This window comes from Astyanax mexicanus, chromosome 1 (assembly GCF_023375975.1).
Source record: "Astyanax mexicanus isolate ESR-SI-001 chromosome 1, AstMex3_surface, whole genome shotgun sequence".
In the NCBI taxonomy this organism is placed as follows: domain Eukaryota; kingdom Metazoa; phylum Chordata; class Actinopteri; order Characiformes; family Acestrorhamphidae; genus Astyanax; species Astyanax mexicanus.
In genome coordinates, this window is record NC_064408.1 from 47,572,571 (window position 1) to 47,586,297 (window position 13,727).

At 40.5% G+C, this 13,727-nt stretch overlaps 1 protein-coding gene across 1 annotated transcript in view; it reads right to left on the minus strand.

The window, feature by feature from the left end:
- The window catches only part of bach2b (BTB and CNC homology 1, basic leucine zipper transcription factor 2b), a 170,729-nt gene that overhangs the window by 50,732 nt on the left and 106,270 nt on the right, over window positions 1-13,727 (minus strand). Inside the window, exon 2 of the mRNA XM_007254915.4 lies at window positions 4,284-4,538. Coding sequence (XP_007254977.2) covers window positions 4,284-4,526 — 243 coding nt within the window. The 5' untranslated portion in view covers window positions 4,527-4,538. The remainder of the gene's footprint in view (window positions 1-4,283; window positions 4,539-13,727) is intronic.

The following is a 13,727-nucleotide window of genomic DNA, read 5'->3' on the forward strand; positions in this document are numbered from 1 at the left end:
AAGAGACAGAGAGAGAGAGAGAGAGAGTGTGGGGTTGTGAGAAGAAAGACAGAGAGAGAGAGACAGAGAGAGAGAGAGAGAAAGGGGGATGAGGAGAGGGAGGGGAGGGTGGTCTTTGTTTCACATTTCATCTGCAATGTGTTTTTTTTTTCCCTTTCCAATCCCACCACCTCCCCCTCCCCCATTGGCTGGTAAGACCCCACCCCCACCCCCAAGCTCCTTCACTTGCCCTTTCTAACACGTAGGTGGCAGTCTTCTGCAGGCACATCTCCAGGCATGAGTGTATTAGAGAGAGACTTTCCTCTCTGAGAGACAAAGAGCATCTTTAACCCAACTTTAAAAGTGGAAAGTGTGAAAAGAATAAGAATTAATTTAAATACCTATACCTATTAAAACAATGTAGTAACGCCATTTACATTTTCATTTGGTTTTGATCATGCAATGTACGCAAATTACGAAATACTGAAAGAAATTGAACCACTTTTAAATTTTTCCAGATGCTATAAGAGTTAAACAAATGAATTCAGAGTGATTTAGTGTGAAATGGTATAGTAAAAATTATGTTCTTTACACTGTTGGTGAATAGAACAAGCAGTCACTCAGAGTTTTAAATATAAAAGGCCCTATTTTAGTGATCTATAGGCGAGCCATCAACCATGCACCATTCAGCTTGATTTAGGGAGCTTTAGTGTGTCTTTGCTGTCGTAACGACGGGAAAAGTACACCTTGCTTGGCTTGAAATGCGCATGGCAAGGCATGTACTAATGCTCTTAATTAATCATCAGCATATAACTATAAGCCATTCGCTTTAAGAGCCAGGTGTGCTCTGACTTTGGCAGATTGCTAGTGTAATGGCGCAGTGCTTCTCTTGTTGATATAAAAGTTGGGTGTGTGCACGGCTGCATGTGTGTAAAGAGCGCAGGTGTACGTACGTTGAGTGCATGCAGCACACCTGTTTTCCTAAGATATCACCTGTGTTTTCTGCTGCCAAAATACAAATATGACAGAAATGTACCTGAACACATCTCATTTCCAGACCACTACGCACATCAGCATAGATATATTCACAAACTCTTTTGCTTTTTAAACAACATAGGCATAAATAGTGATAATATACTGTTGATGGGTTGTAAGATGGCAATGAACATTGCGATTTACCTTATGCATAATCTAAGAAAATCAGTTGGTAATGGAGAGAAAATGCAATGAAAAACACAGTTATTCTTACACATACTTGCAGACAGCACGAGCTTAAGATATTTTATGTTTTTTTGTGTGGTCTACACATATAGCCTCTTTTTGTGCCCTACAAAAAAGTCAGCTTCTGGAAAAAAGGAAATTGCCTACTGGTTTAAATCTCTTACTAGCTAAGTTTCAGCATTTGCTGAATATAAAAATAAAATAAAATGGGTCAGTGTGCAGAATTGGCTCTTTTTGTAAGATACTGTGTTTTACGGCTGCATAAAAAAAGAAGTATGAAGATTTTGTTCTTGTTGGATGCCCTGTGTTTTTTCTCCTAAGAGCTAAGCATACATATATACAGTATATGTGATATATTCCTATTATTTATTGGTGTTTTTAATGCTAACAATCAAAAAAGGAGGAATTCTGGACTTTGTTAAATCCAATCTATTGCTTATGAGTTCAATGCAAAAAACACCAGACACATTCTTCTATAATAATAATAAAGGAAAGTGGATTAGCTGGTAGACATGTTAACTACAGAAAGGCTTGTGGAAAAGGCTTAATGCAGCTCTACTACTGGATAGAAGAGTATATTAGGGGGGCATTTTCCAAAGCTTATAAACTGTATCATTCTGTATTTACAGTATATGGCTTGGTGTGATGATCTATGCTAGACACCTGAAGTGATTAATGTTATTAAAGCTACATTACAATTTTGAAGAATTTGATTCTTGGTGCAGAACAGTTACAAAATATACTTGGTTAGCAGATTCCTCACTGAACTCCTGTTCTCTATATGAAATGACACGTTTTTACCCACACCAGAAGTGAAGAAGAGCAGATAAAGATCTTTACCACCTCCCAGCCCCAGTGCTCATGAAAGATGTCACTTTCTCCCGACGTTCTCACTCACACCTGAGTGTGGGAGAGGGAGATGAATATTTAATGTAGGATGAAAAAGGAGAGGTGGACGGGCAGTGCACTCTTTTACTTCAGAGTCATCCACTTCCCCGGGGCTGCTTCTGATAGCTGACAAACATCCTGACACAGCAATGTACTGAAACGGATGATGGATTTTATCATGACTATCATACATAGCTTTCCCTGTTAACTGTAGACATATAGAGGTATTAGCAATGTGCTGCAGGGACTATTTAAACATAATATTATAATTATATAATCATTAGTGAATAGAGAATACAGTCATAGAACAAAGAATATATTGAGGAGTTGATGAGTGGTGAGATATTATTGTGGTTTTGGTTTATATGTAATTACATGTGTTTTTTTTACTTTTTTTACTTGACATAATATAAATATGGCGTTGTTCTTTATACTATATGAGAAGTAAATGATAAATAGACCAATAGACATGTTCCTAAATACATGAAATAAAATCTTCCATTTTTCTTCCATTATTTGCTCTCTACACTTTTCATTTTTTTATGTGTAAAGAATATTTTGAATCATGCATAATTTTACAAATAAAAAAAAAGTGAAAAGTGTGGTGTGCAAAAGAAGGAAGAAAATAAATTCACATTAAATTCCAATGAAATATATTTATGTTTGTGGTTGTAATGTGACAAAATAGGGAAAAGTTCCAAGGGTATGAATACTTTTGCAAGCCACTGTACTAAGCCATGTGTGCCAGTGTGCATATTGCCTGTGCAACACTGACATTACACTTCATTTGTGCATGCATTTACAGGTGCTAGATTGTGCATATGAATGCATGTATATGGAGGGTGTGACAGTAAGGTGATAATAGATGAGAGAAGAAAGTGATAAGTACCGATTCTAATCTTACTATTTTCAGCAAAGACTGACTGCTAGCATGAGATACATATAAAAGAATGACAAAAAAAGACAAATGCTATCAAAAAAGAGCCTCTTATGTTGTGCAGCATTGTGCAAATATATAAACACACTTGTCTATGTATCAAAGGTACTTTACAGTAGTGACATGTCAAGCACTGGTCGATCACATTAACATTATTGACCTGTAATATATACTGAGGGTTGCTGTCTTATTGCCTGCATGAAAAGTGGCACTGTTGTGCTTTTTTCCTCTTTTGCATGCAACATAAATTGAGATAATAATTCAAAATTAGAACAACTAGATCAAAAACACACAACACACACTGTCCCCCAGCATGCTAACATAAAAACTCCCTAGATAATGTGGGAAAACACCACAGAGGGCAGGTTCCTCTTAGCCTAACCCAAAAGAGCCCATGGTGCCATGTGTGTCACAGAGCCTTTAAAAGCTGTGTAAATGTAATATCATAATAAATAACTTCGGATCAAGTAAAGTTTAAACACCAAAACAATGGTATAAAACACACTAAAACCACCATCTTTACTGAAATGTTATATTGTTATTGTTAGACTGAGGCAAAATGCGCTGCACCTTTCACAGTCTCTTTCACAGTGTGCGGAACTCAGGAGTTCAGACAGAGCACGGCTACAAATACAACCATATAAAACTCAGTTCAGTTAAATAAACTGAAGATGAGTAAGGATCTGTTAGGTTAATCAAATATTGTCAAATATAAAGGATAGGTTGAGTTGTTTCCATGATTTCTAAGTTTAAAAAATTTCAGTAGCTTTATTCGTTCTAGTGTTAAAGACATCGAACAGCTGGTGTGCCTGGATACTGCTGAACATGTTCCAGTCTGGTTATATGCTACTGTCTACAACCTGCAACTGGCGTGAGGGGACCTCTTGAGAGGGATTTTGATTACAGGGTTGTTGTATTTTCCTGCCTTGACCATCATAGGATTTAAACTGCCTCTCAGACAGTTTGTCGTTGCATTTAATTCATAACCAGTCATTGTCTGAGGGCCCCAGGCCAGATTGGTTTACCTGCCCTGTTGCAATAGGCCTGGATGTGGGGAGAAAGCACCATCCCCTCGCCCTGAGAGAGCAAGGTCAATTGTGCTCTCTTGGACTCTGGCTGTTGATGGCAGGCAGCATGACCAAGGACTCAATGTAGCACTCCTTGGATCAAAGTGGCAGTGCTTTAGTCTGCTGGACCCCCTAGAGCATGTGTGTGTGTGTTCATGATTGAAAAGGTGTGTGCGCGTATTGTCCTGTACCTCGTCAGGCATGGTGAAGACCAGCTCCTTGTCTCCGTGAGCGACCAGGCCTTGGAGGAAGTACTCGCTGCAGGCGGCCAGGACGGCCCGGTGGGCTCGGAACTCTTTGCCCTCCACCTGCACGGTGACATCACACAGCAGGCCCTGCTGCCGCTGCTCGTTCAGGCCGAGCAGGATGTTCGTGCAGTGCACCGTCGACTCATACACGTACATCGGGGCTTCAGGCTGCTCATCCACGGACATACCGCTCTCACCCTGCAGACAGAGAACAAAGGAACATTAGCTAACAGTGATCACACAGCGGAGGGAAGGTGATTAGTGAGGAACGAGTACACAAACATGCACTACGTTTAGAGTGGAATCATCACTGAAAGTTAGAATTTTAAATCACGATTAATATTTCTGATAAATATCTGGTTAAATTTATAGAATCAAAGCCCTAGATCGGAGGAAATTCTGGAATAACCGTTTAAAAACTGGAATTACTGTATAATATTCTGAAATTCTGAAAATTCCAGCATCTATTTTTTTTTATTAAACTATTAAAAACTATGAAATATGCAAATTTCAAATTTGGAAATGGGCATTTAAATTTTTAAATCACTATTGATCAAAATATGATCACAAATTTGACCCAAAATTTTGGAATCATCAAACAAAATTCAGTAATAATCATTTAATTACTAATAATTACTGAAAATCATTCAAATGACTGGAATCCTAATCATCATTTGTTTAAATTCTGGATTAATAATTCAAATTCTGGAATCAGAATTCAAATAAATGCTGTTCTTGTCATTTTTTAAGTATGTTTTAAAATCATTTCTATCAGTAGAAGTTAAGGTTTTTCACGGTGCTGAAACTGAAATTATGTTCTGAATGAAGCGTATTTCAAGTATAATGTCGAGGCACATATCTCAACCAAAAATAACTACACAAACACACACACACACACACATAACTACACACACACACACACAAAACCCTGATCCTTGATCCACTCTATCCCTCAGTGTTGCTATAGCAGCGTGATTTAACATCTCACCATGACCACCCCCTCACAGCTTTAACCAGAAAGCTTTAACTGGAGTGGGAATAGATCTCTCTCTCTCTCTCTCTCTCTTTCTCTTTCTTTCTCTTTCTGTCACACACATGAAAATAAAGCACGAATGCTTTCACACATTTTTTTATATTTCATACTTTCATGTGTAGATATGTGCACACACACATATACACACACAAACACACGCACTCACTATCTCTCACAGTCAAACCAGTGTGTTTGAACAGTTTAATAAAGCAGTGGTTCTGCAGGCATGTAGTGAATACTCAATGTGAATGAGTGTCTCGTATTCACGTAACAAAGACAGCAGCTTCAACACAGTGCAGAGGGCAGCACACACACACACACACACACAAATACATACACACACTGCGTATTGATTTTTCCCGTCTCCTCATGGCAGTGTGTGGAGGTGCATCGTGAGCGTGTTTGTTTCTTTGTGAGCGCTTTCAGAATTTGGCTGTTTGGCTTGGCTCTGTTTACACTCATGCTTGTAGGCTCGACACACACACACACACTCACACACACAGGCGGAGCACTATTTCCAAACCTCAATGAAGTGCTTTACTAAGAAAACCCACGTGCAGTTTTTGCTCCTAAGCCTCAGAGAAGAAAAGATGGGCAGAAAGTTCCACGTTTTTACGCTTCAGCTGCAAACAAACATCGTTCATTTATTGGAATAAACACCAAGCTGAAGCTGAAGCTGGAAGCACAATCCAAGAGCCTGAAGCACTAGAACTTACAGTAATTTATCTCTTTAGAAAGCTCATTACTCTCATTATCCCACAAGGAGAGAGAGAGAGAGAGAGAAATATCAACGCTTTGTTGTAAAAAGACATTCATCCAGGAGGCCTGTTGTTGTGATGTGGTGTAGGGCTGCACGATATATCGTTTAGGCATTGCCATCGTAATGGGTGATGTCACCTAAGGCAATTAAATCCAACACGTCATGTTGCCATGCTTTGATTCTTGAAACAAGAAGTAGATACACAGTGTTCTGAGTGAGCAGCGCCGTCTCTGTATGCTGCTGAGAAGGGCGAGGGGGAGGGGGGGCGTGAGGGGGAGCGGGGGTAAACACGAAGTAACCGCATGGCCTCCACATGGTTGGACACGTGAGGTAAACGCAGAGCAGACAGCATGTACAAAGCTGTCCATCTCAGTTCCGCACAGTTTTGCGCAGATGGTTCCAGTTACAGCCAGAGTCATGCTTTTAATCACAATTTTTTTTATATTTACCTTTTAAAAGGCTTTTTAAATGGTTGATTAATGTTGTTTTGCTGTTTTCCTCAGGTTTTGAGTGCTTGGTTAACTTTTAAGCTCTCGGTCGGTCCGGATCTCTCTGGTCGTGAGACAGCGCGCGGGTGGGGGCGGGGCTGGTGCTATCACGGGTCTGTATGATGTCAGATCACCTTTGGTCTTCATTTCAGGCACTTTGGCAGCACAAGATTATGTTCAGGAAGTCCTGCATCCTGTGGCACTGCCTTTTCTGAACTTGCACTATTGTGCACTATTCCAACAGGACAATGCTCGCCCGCATACACACATATTATGGCATGACATATCCCTGACTAAGAAATGTGCTGACTAGAATGCTATTGGATGTGGTATTTACACTCTGCTCCTATTGCAAAATCTGTATGAATATTCAAGCTGCATGAGATGGATTCTCACAGGACACCATTAGGAACCTCTATTTCATGCCGAGTTGCCAGGTACAATGCATTACACATGTACTACAAATGCATTACAGTCAAACTACACAGGCCTTACACATACATTACATTCTGTTAATTCTGAATGTGTAGCTCAATAAATATGATCAAGATTTGGCCACATCATTGTAACATTTTATTCATTTTTTTCCCTTTGGAATAGCATTGCCAATGCTTTGCTTTGAGAGTGAGTCAACATAGAGAGTTAGACAGATACATAGACAGACAGGCAGACAGACAGACAGATATCCTAGCTTACACAGAGGCAAATAGAAATTCCTACTGAAGCTAAATGAGCTCTCCTCTCTGCCAGTCTTTTCCACAACACACCAAGCTATTTACATCATGCAAGGCCAATTTCTGCTCTCAGCTCAGTGTAATCTGTGCATGACTAAACAGTTCCTCGACCCAGCTCCCAGCCGAGCCAGCGCTACACTTTCCACAGCCAGCGCTTAGGCCTCCACTGCCCCCAGGCCTGCAGCTGTACTCCCCCGTCCTGTTCTCGCAAACAGGGCTCAGTCCAAAATGCACACGCTCCACACAGCCAAATCCTCTGGGCTCATTTAACACCAAGCAGGGATTTCACAAGAAACAGTCATGTTTTTAAAGCAGCAGTTGACTAGTTCACCAGACGTGGTCTACCACTGTTAACAAATAAAGACAAGGGTTTTCCAGTCATCAATGAAGACTTACTGAACTTCTTAAAATGTCTTGTTCCTAGCAGCAACTGGGAGATGCTTCTGTTTTTAAATTACATTGCAATGCATTTAGCAGACGCTTTTATCAAAAACGACTTACAAATAATGAGGTAGATGAGCAAAAGAGGACATAAAAGCTGGGCAGGGCCTAAAGGAGGCCAAAGTGAAATATTTGGATATAGGGTCAAAGGAGGAGGGGAAGAAGATAATGGGGTTAGAAGTAGTTAGTTTGTTAGAGGTGTTAGAAGAGTAAGTGCTCTTTTGAAGAGCTCTGTCATTAGAAGTTTCTTGAAGGTAAAAAAAGGGATGATTCTGATCTGGTAGTAGAAGGTAGTTTGTCCCATCATCCTGGAACAAAACTAGGTAGGAGAACAGTTTGGATTGCTTTGAGTGAATATCCTGCAAAGCTAGGCAACATTTAAAGGAGGTGCGCAGCGGCTGGGAGGTGATATAAGGATTTAGGAGCTAGAGCAAGTAGGAGGGAGCCTGCTCTGTCATCACCTAGTAGGCCATTTTAAAAAGGTTATCCATAGCAACACATTCACTAGCCTTTATGTTTAGTAGACGATGCTGTCTTCAGTATTCCTCCTGCTTGCTGGCTACTATGTCTGTTGCAACTGTAATTCATTAGTAAAACTAGGCGCTACTCCTGACTAGACAGAAGCCAACCATGGTCCTCTAAAACCACCTCTAAAAACATTATACTTCCAGCACAGGCAGATAAATGTTATTTAAAGAACTTTTAAGTATTTTTTAGTTTGAAACTGTGGAGGTATCCCCTTTGATTCTTTGAGGAACCTAATGGGTTTTAGAAAAAAAATGTTTCCTGAAGATTCCACGAAGCACCTTAACCTTAATTAAAGCTTCCTCAAAACACCTGAAGGGGTTCCTTCACAGTTTATCACCAACTGAAGAACCCCAGACTGATACAATTCTCTGAAGCACATTTTTTTCCAATTCTGGTCTTGGACCTAACCATGCTTTTCCCTGCTTTAAATCACCAACTAAAACCTAAAAGAACTGGTTAATAAGCTGATGAGATGAATCAGGCAAGTTGGGAGAAGATCAAAAAGGGAATAAGCATTGGGAAACACTACTCTAAGGAACCATCGTCAACTTCAGATCTACCACACCCAGGTCATGCATCTAAAAAGGTAAAAGGTTGAATGTCATCCAAATCACATAGCCTGCATCTGAGACCAAGTTTTTGCAAGATGGGACTCTTGTCATAAACCTTGATCACCTTTATCCTACCCCTATACTTGTGTAACAAGCATTTTATCTATGTCTTAGCTGGGCAGACTGAACACTGAAGGGCTGAGACAGAGGGCTGAGGCCCGTCGGCTGCCCACCGCTGCTCCATGGCCGAGCGGACCCCTGTCTGCGTGGTCTCAACCCAGTGTTAAAGGCGGAAAGTTGTCCTGGGCCCCTGGAAACGTGCGCTAATGGAAACTCCAGCACCGAGGAAAGGAACCAGTGGGCCAGCAGCCAGTTCCTCCTCTCACACGGAGACTAACCCAGACCGCAGAGCCGAGTGCTTGCAAGCTGCACCATGTGGGTGTGTGTATGAATGTGTGTGGGGTGGAGGTGGGGTGCTGTGGTTCTGATGAAAAAAAGAAGAAATAGGACAAACACAAGCAGACAGCTTGCGGTGACTCTATTTGTAGCCGGGACAGCGTTTCTAGTGCACGCATGCAAAAAAACGCTGAGAGATATCCACAGTGTTGCCCAATTCTGCTGACTAACCTGCCGGCCAAACCGCCGTAACTCAACAGCGGCAGCTGCTCTGAAACAGGGCCACTACATCAGAAGCTGCGCTTTTAAGCAGAGCGTTATCAGCCAGGCTACAACCATGTCAGCTTTCTGTGCCTTCAAGATACATGACTGATTCCATGACATCATCATTCATGGTAGGCTTCCAAGAATGTGCCCTTCTGATGACGCCTCGCAATTATAAGATGTGGCTTTTTGAGCACCCCTACACAAACACCTATCCTTTGCAGAGATCTGCTGCTGTTAGCAGGTCTTCTGTTTTTTAGGTCTGTTTGTGCAATTATAGAGCCTCGTTCTGTTGATGTGTCTACAATCGTGACCTTTACAGAATACCAGATACTTTTATTTGCAATAAGTGTTTTGTTCACACAGGAAAAATGAATAGCATTGTAACATTATTGAAACATGAAATGCTCACACTCACACTGAGTGCTCACAGGTCGTCATACTTAGCAGAAGGGAAAGAGCCAACCTCAGGTTGAGGATACTGTAGTTTGAAATGGCCAAGGCAGAAAGCAGGACCATTGCTAACTAGTGCAAAAGTTTCTGTAAGTTCTGCTGGCCTTTTCAAACGATTTTACTGTGGCAGACAAATTTCAAATGTCAGAATAAAAGCACACAAGTTCTTGCTAAAGTTGCAGTGACTTCCCTTTAGCTTAACGGTTTGGATAGCTGTCTTTTCCTCGTTAGACTCTGCGCCCTCAAATAGGAACATTGCATTTCTGCTTTTCTGCACCATGATACTACATTGTTTTAAATGCTGACCCTTTGACCTCATATGGAGACACTGCCCATACAAACTAGTGGTCACATGACAACATTACATTCACTCAATTGATTCGAAACAACATAGCAGAAATCCCAGCCAAAGGTTTCTACAGCCAGTCCAGACAAAAAAATAGGCCAGGCAAAAAAATCTAATCAAATTTTGTGCTTGAAACCAGCTAATTTACTTACTTTAGAAAGCTAAAATTTAGTTTTGGACTAACTGTGTCCTTCTGATCCACAATGGCAAGCATCATTTTTAAATGTTAAAAGAATAGGATATTGTTCTCTGCAAAAGCGACTTCCTGTACAATAACAACGTCTATTTTTGACACATTATACTTGTTAGGTCTTACTAATCCCAAATATGTAGAAGAAATTTAAAATGCACACCAAGGAAAGGTCTGAGTCTCTGGAGGTTATCTCTTTTTAAGTCTTTTTCTCCAATAAAATCAAAGGTTTATAGTCTTAGTGTATGCAAGTAGTGACATGGACACTATTAGTGCATAGCTTATAGGTGACATTTCTTCATCGTTAAAAAGGAAAAACATATAAATAATCTCAAACTGAATCTAGTTGCAATGTAACAAACAGTGACACTTGAAGATTCGACATCATCGCAAAATCATACTTTGTGACTAAACATTCTGCGTGGACCGATGTAAATGTATGATTATCTTTAGTTGTCTTAAGGCTGCATAGACTGAAGCCAAGGAAGGCTGCATTTTTGGGAGTCAGATTTCATTTAGTTTGATGCTCTGAATACAGTCGAGACATGTCTCTTTCACTTCTGAGGATTTGAAGAAGATGACTAGAGCATCCTTCAAGACATTTGGTGACTCATAATCTTTTACGGTTGCAGCGGGAGAGTCCATAATACAGTGGGAGATATATTTTCTTAAAAATTAAAATTAAAATTAGTGTCGCTTATTGCTTATATCAGTTACAAGATACCAGTATTCCTGAGCCTACTCAGGAATGAGTCCAGATTTGGAGTCTTTTTGTACAATTTCTAGCAATGCTTCCTACATCTATAGTTTATTGTTGCAGTATTTGTTGCCTGCTGCATGAAAGATCTTCAGGTATGATTCAATGATGTGATGTACAGGACGTCTGATTTGAGTCATGATTTGAAACATACTACTTCAATCAACAGACTGAAGTGTACTGCACGAAGTGCTAGAACATTACAGTGTGCACAGAGTCTGAATTGAGACCTAGGAAACGTGTCACGAACGGGATCACCGCAAATCAGCGCGAGCACTGCATCCAGACATCCGCAGCGGTCGTCCGTCTGACTTCTCCAATTTATTGTTTTCCACTTTGTATTTTTCTCCCCCTCAGCCTGCGAACGTTCCTCTGCTGGCTACGACGGATAATGACCTGTCTTCCAAGAATAATGTTTCCAGATGTGGTTGCAAGGTTCGTCGGAATCCAAACACAGTATTTCAGCCTCGGAATGCACTTTTTCCATGCCGGAGCGTTCCGACACACGGATGGCGTTTGTTCACGCTCGCACACAGACCTCGCCACAAAATGACTGGTTTGGGGTGCGTTCTGATTAGAAGTGCTGAGTGTTGCAGAGCTGTCTTTTCTTCCTCTCTCGCTCGCTCGCTCGCTCTCTTTCTACCTCCCCCTCCCTCCCTTTTCTCTTTCGCTCTCTCATGTCTTTTATTCCGAGGGCATTTTTCTCCTTCCCTGCCAAGCGTAGCAGCTAGCCGGCTTTGTGAGCAGCGCTCCCGCACGGATCAAAGCGGGGCGGTGTGATGGATTTTGGATCGCCGGTGCTGCCGTTCCGCTTCCCCAGCTTGAGGGGCTCCAGGGCTGTATCAGTGTTACCACTGATCCGAGACTAGCAGTGCAGAGTGGAAAAGGTGTGGAGCAGCACAACCCTAATTGAAGTAGGCTGCTGGTGTGGGTCTTTCAAGCTAATTAGCACAGGGGGTTCCATGTGTGATACATGGCTTACATATTTTGGTGTTTTCCCTGTTCCCTGTTTCCCTGACACACCAGCTAATCACATGATTATTAGGCCCTTTCTGAGTTGATGTGGCTGCATAGAAGCCAGGAAATACAGTATGTGGAATTGACAGAGTTTGTGGAATTTGTCAGTGCACCAATTTAATTATTTGCATATACAGCTCTAAAAAAAAAAGAGATCAACCATTTGAAAATGATGAGTTTCTTTGCCAAATTGAAAACCTCTGGAATATAATCAAGAGGAAGATGGATGATCACAACCATCAAAACAAGCTGAACTGCTTGAATATTTTCACCAGGAGTGACATAAAGTTATCCAAAAGCAGTGTGTAAGACTGGTGGAGGAGAACATGCTATGATTAAAAACCAGGGTTATTCCACCAAATATTGATTTCTAAACTCTTAAAACTTTATGAATATGAACTTGTTTTCATTGCATTATTTGAGGTCTGATAGTTCTGCATCCTTTTTGTTATTTCGGTTATTTCTTTTTTGTCATTTTCTGCAAATAGGTGCTCTAAATGACAACATTCTTATTTGAATTTTGAGATAAATGTTTTCCGCAGTTTATAGAATAAAACAACAATGTTCACTGTACACATTACAAATTTATACCTATGTATATAAAATCAGAGCAATTGATTCAGAAACTGAAGTGGTCTCCTATTTTTTTTTCCAGAGGTGTAGTTTCACATTCTGTATCATTCTTTTATTCTATATATATATATATATATATATATATATATATATATATATATATAGTGGCTGTGTGCTGCATAGACACCACTGCCCTTATATTCTGGATCCAGACGTCCCTGAAACTCATGGTGTCTGGACTTCTCAAGACTCGTGACTTTATGACCAAGTGAGGACAAGAGCAAGAAGTCACCTTGACCTTGCTGCATGAAATACACACGCTTGTATACTTCTCTATCTCTCTCTCTCTTTATCTCAAGAGTCTCTTTTTACCAGTCTTGACAAGCTGTTATCTGATTATCACCCATTCTGTCTGTAACGATAGAGCAAGACAATGAACCGTCAACAGCTTCACAGTGAATTAAATCATTAAAGCATCTATAATGACCTGCATCCACATATTCAACTAATATTAAAAAAGAAATAAAGGCCATGTATTTAAAACCCTTGCCTACTACTATATTCTGTGGGTCACTAAAACATCAATAACTTGTACTAGACATGAGCAGCATCCATCATCATCTTCATCTTGTTCATCAACAGTGGGATCAGATCAGACAGAGTAGTCTTTACTTTCCACACACATCAACCCAATCAGCCTTGGGTGTTCACGACCCTGTAATCAGGTAAATGACCATATGATCTCCAATGATCAGTCTAATATACAGTAACTATGCGTATCAAACAAAATATTCACTTATTGTAATAAAAGATGTTATCAATCATAGGTTATACAGTAGGTGTCCCCTCTGGCACT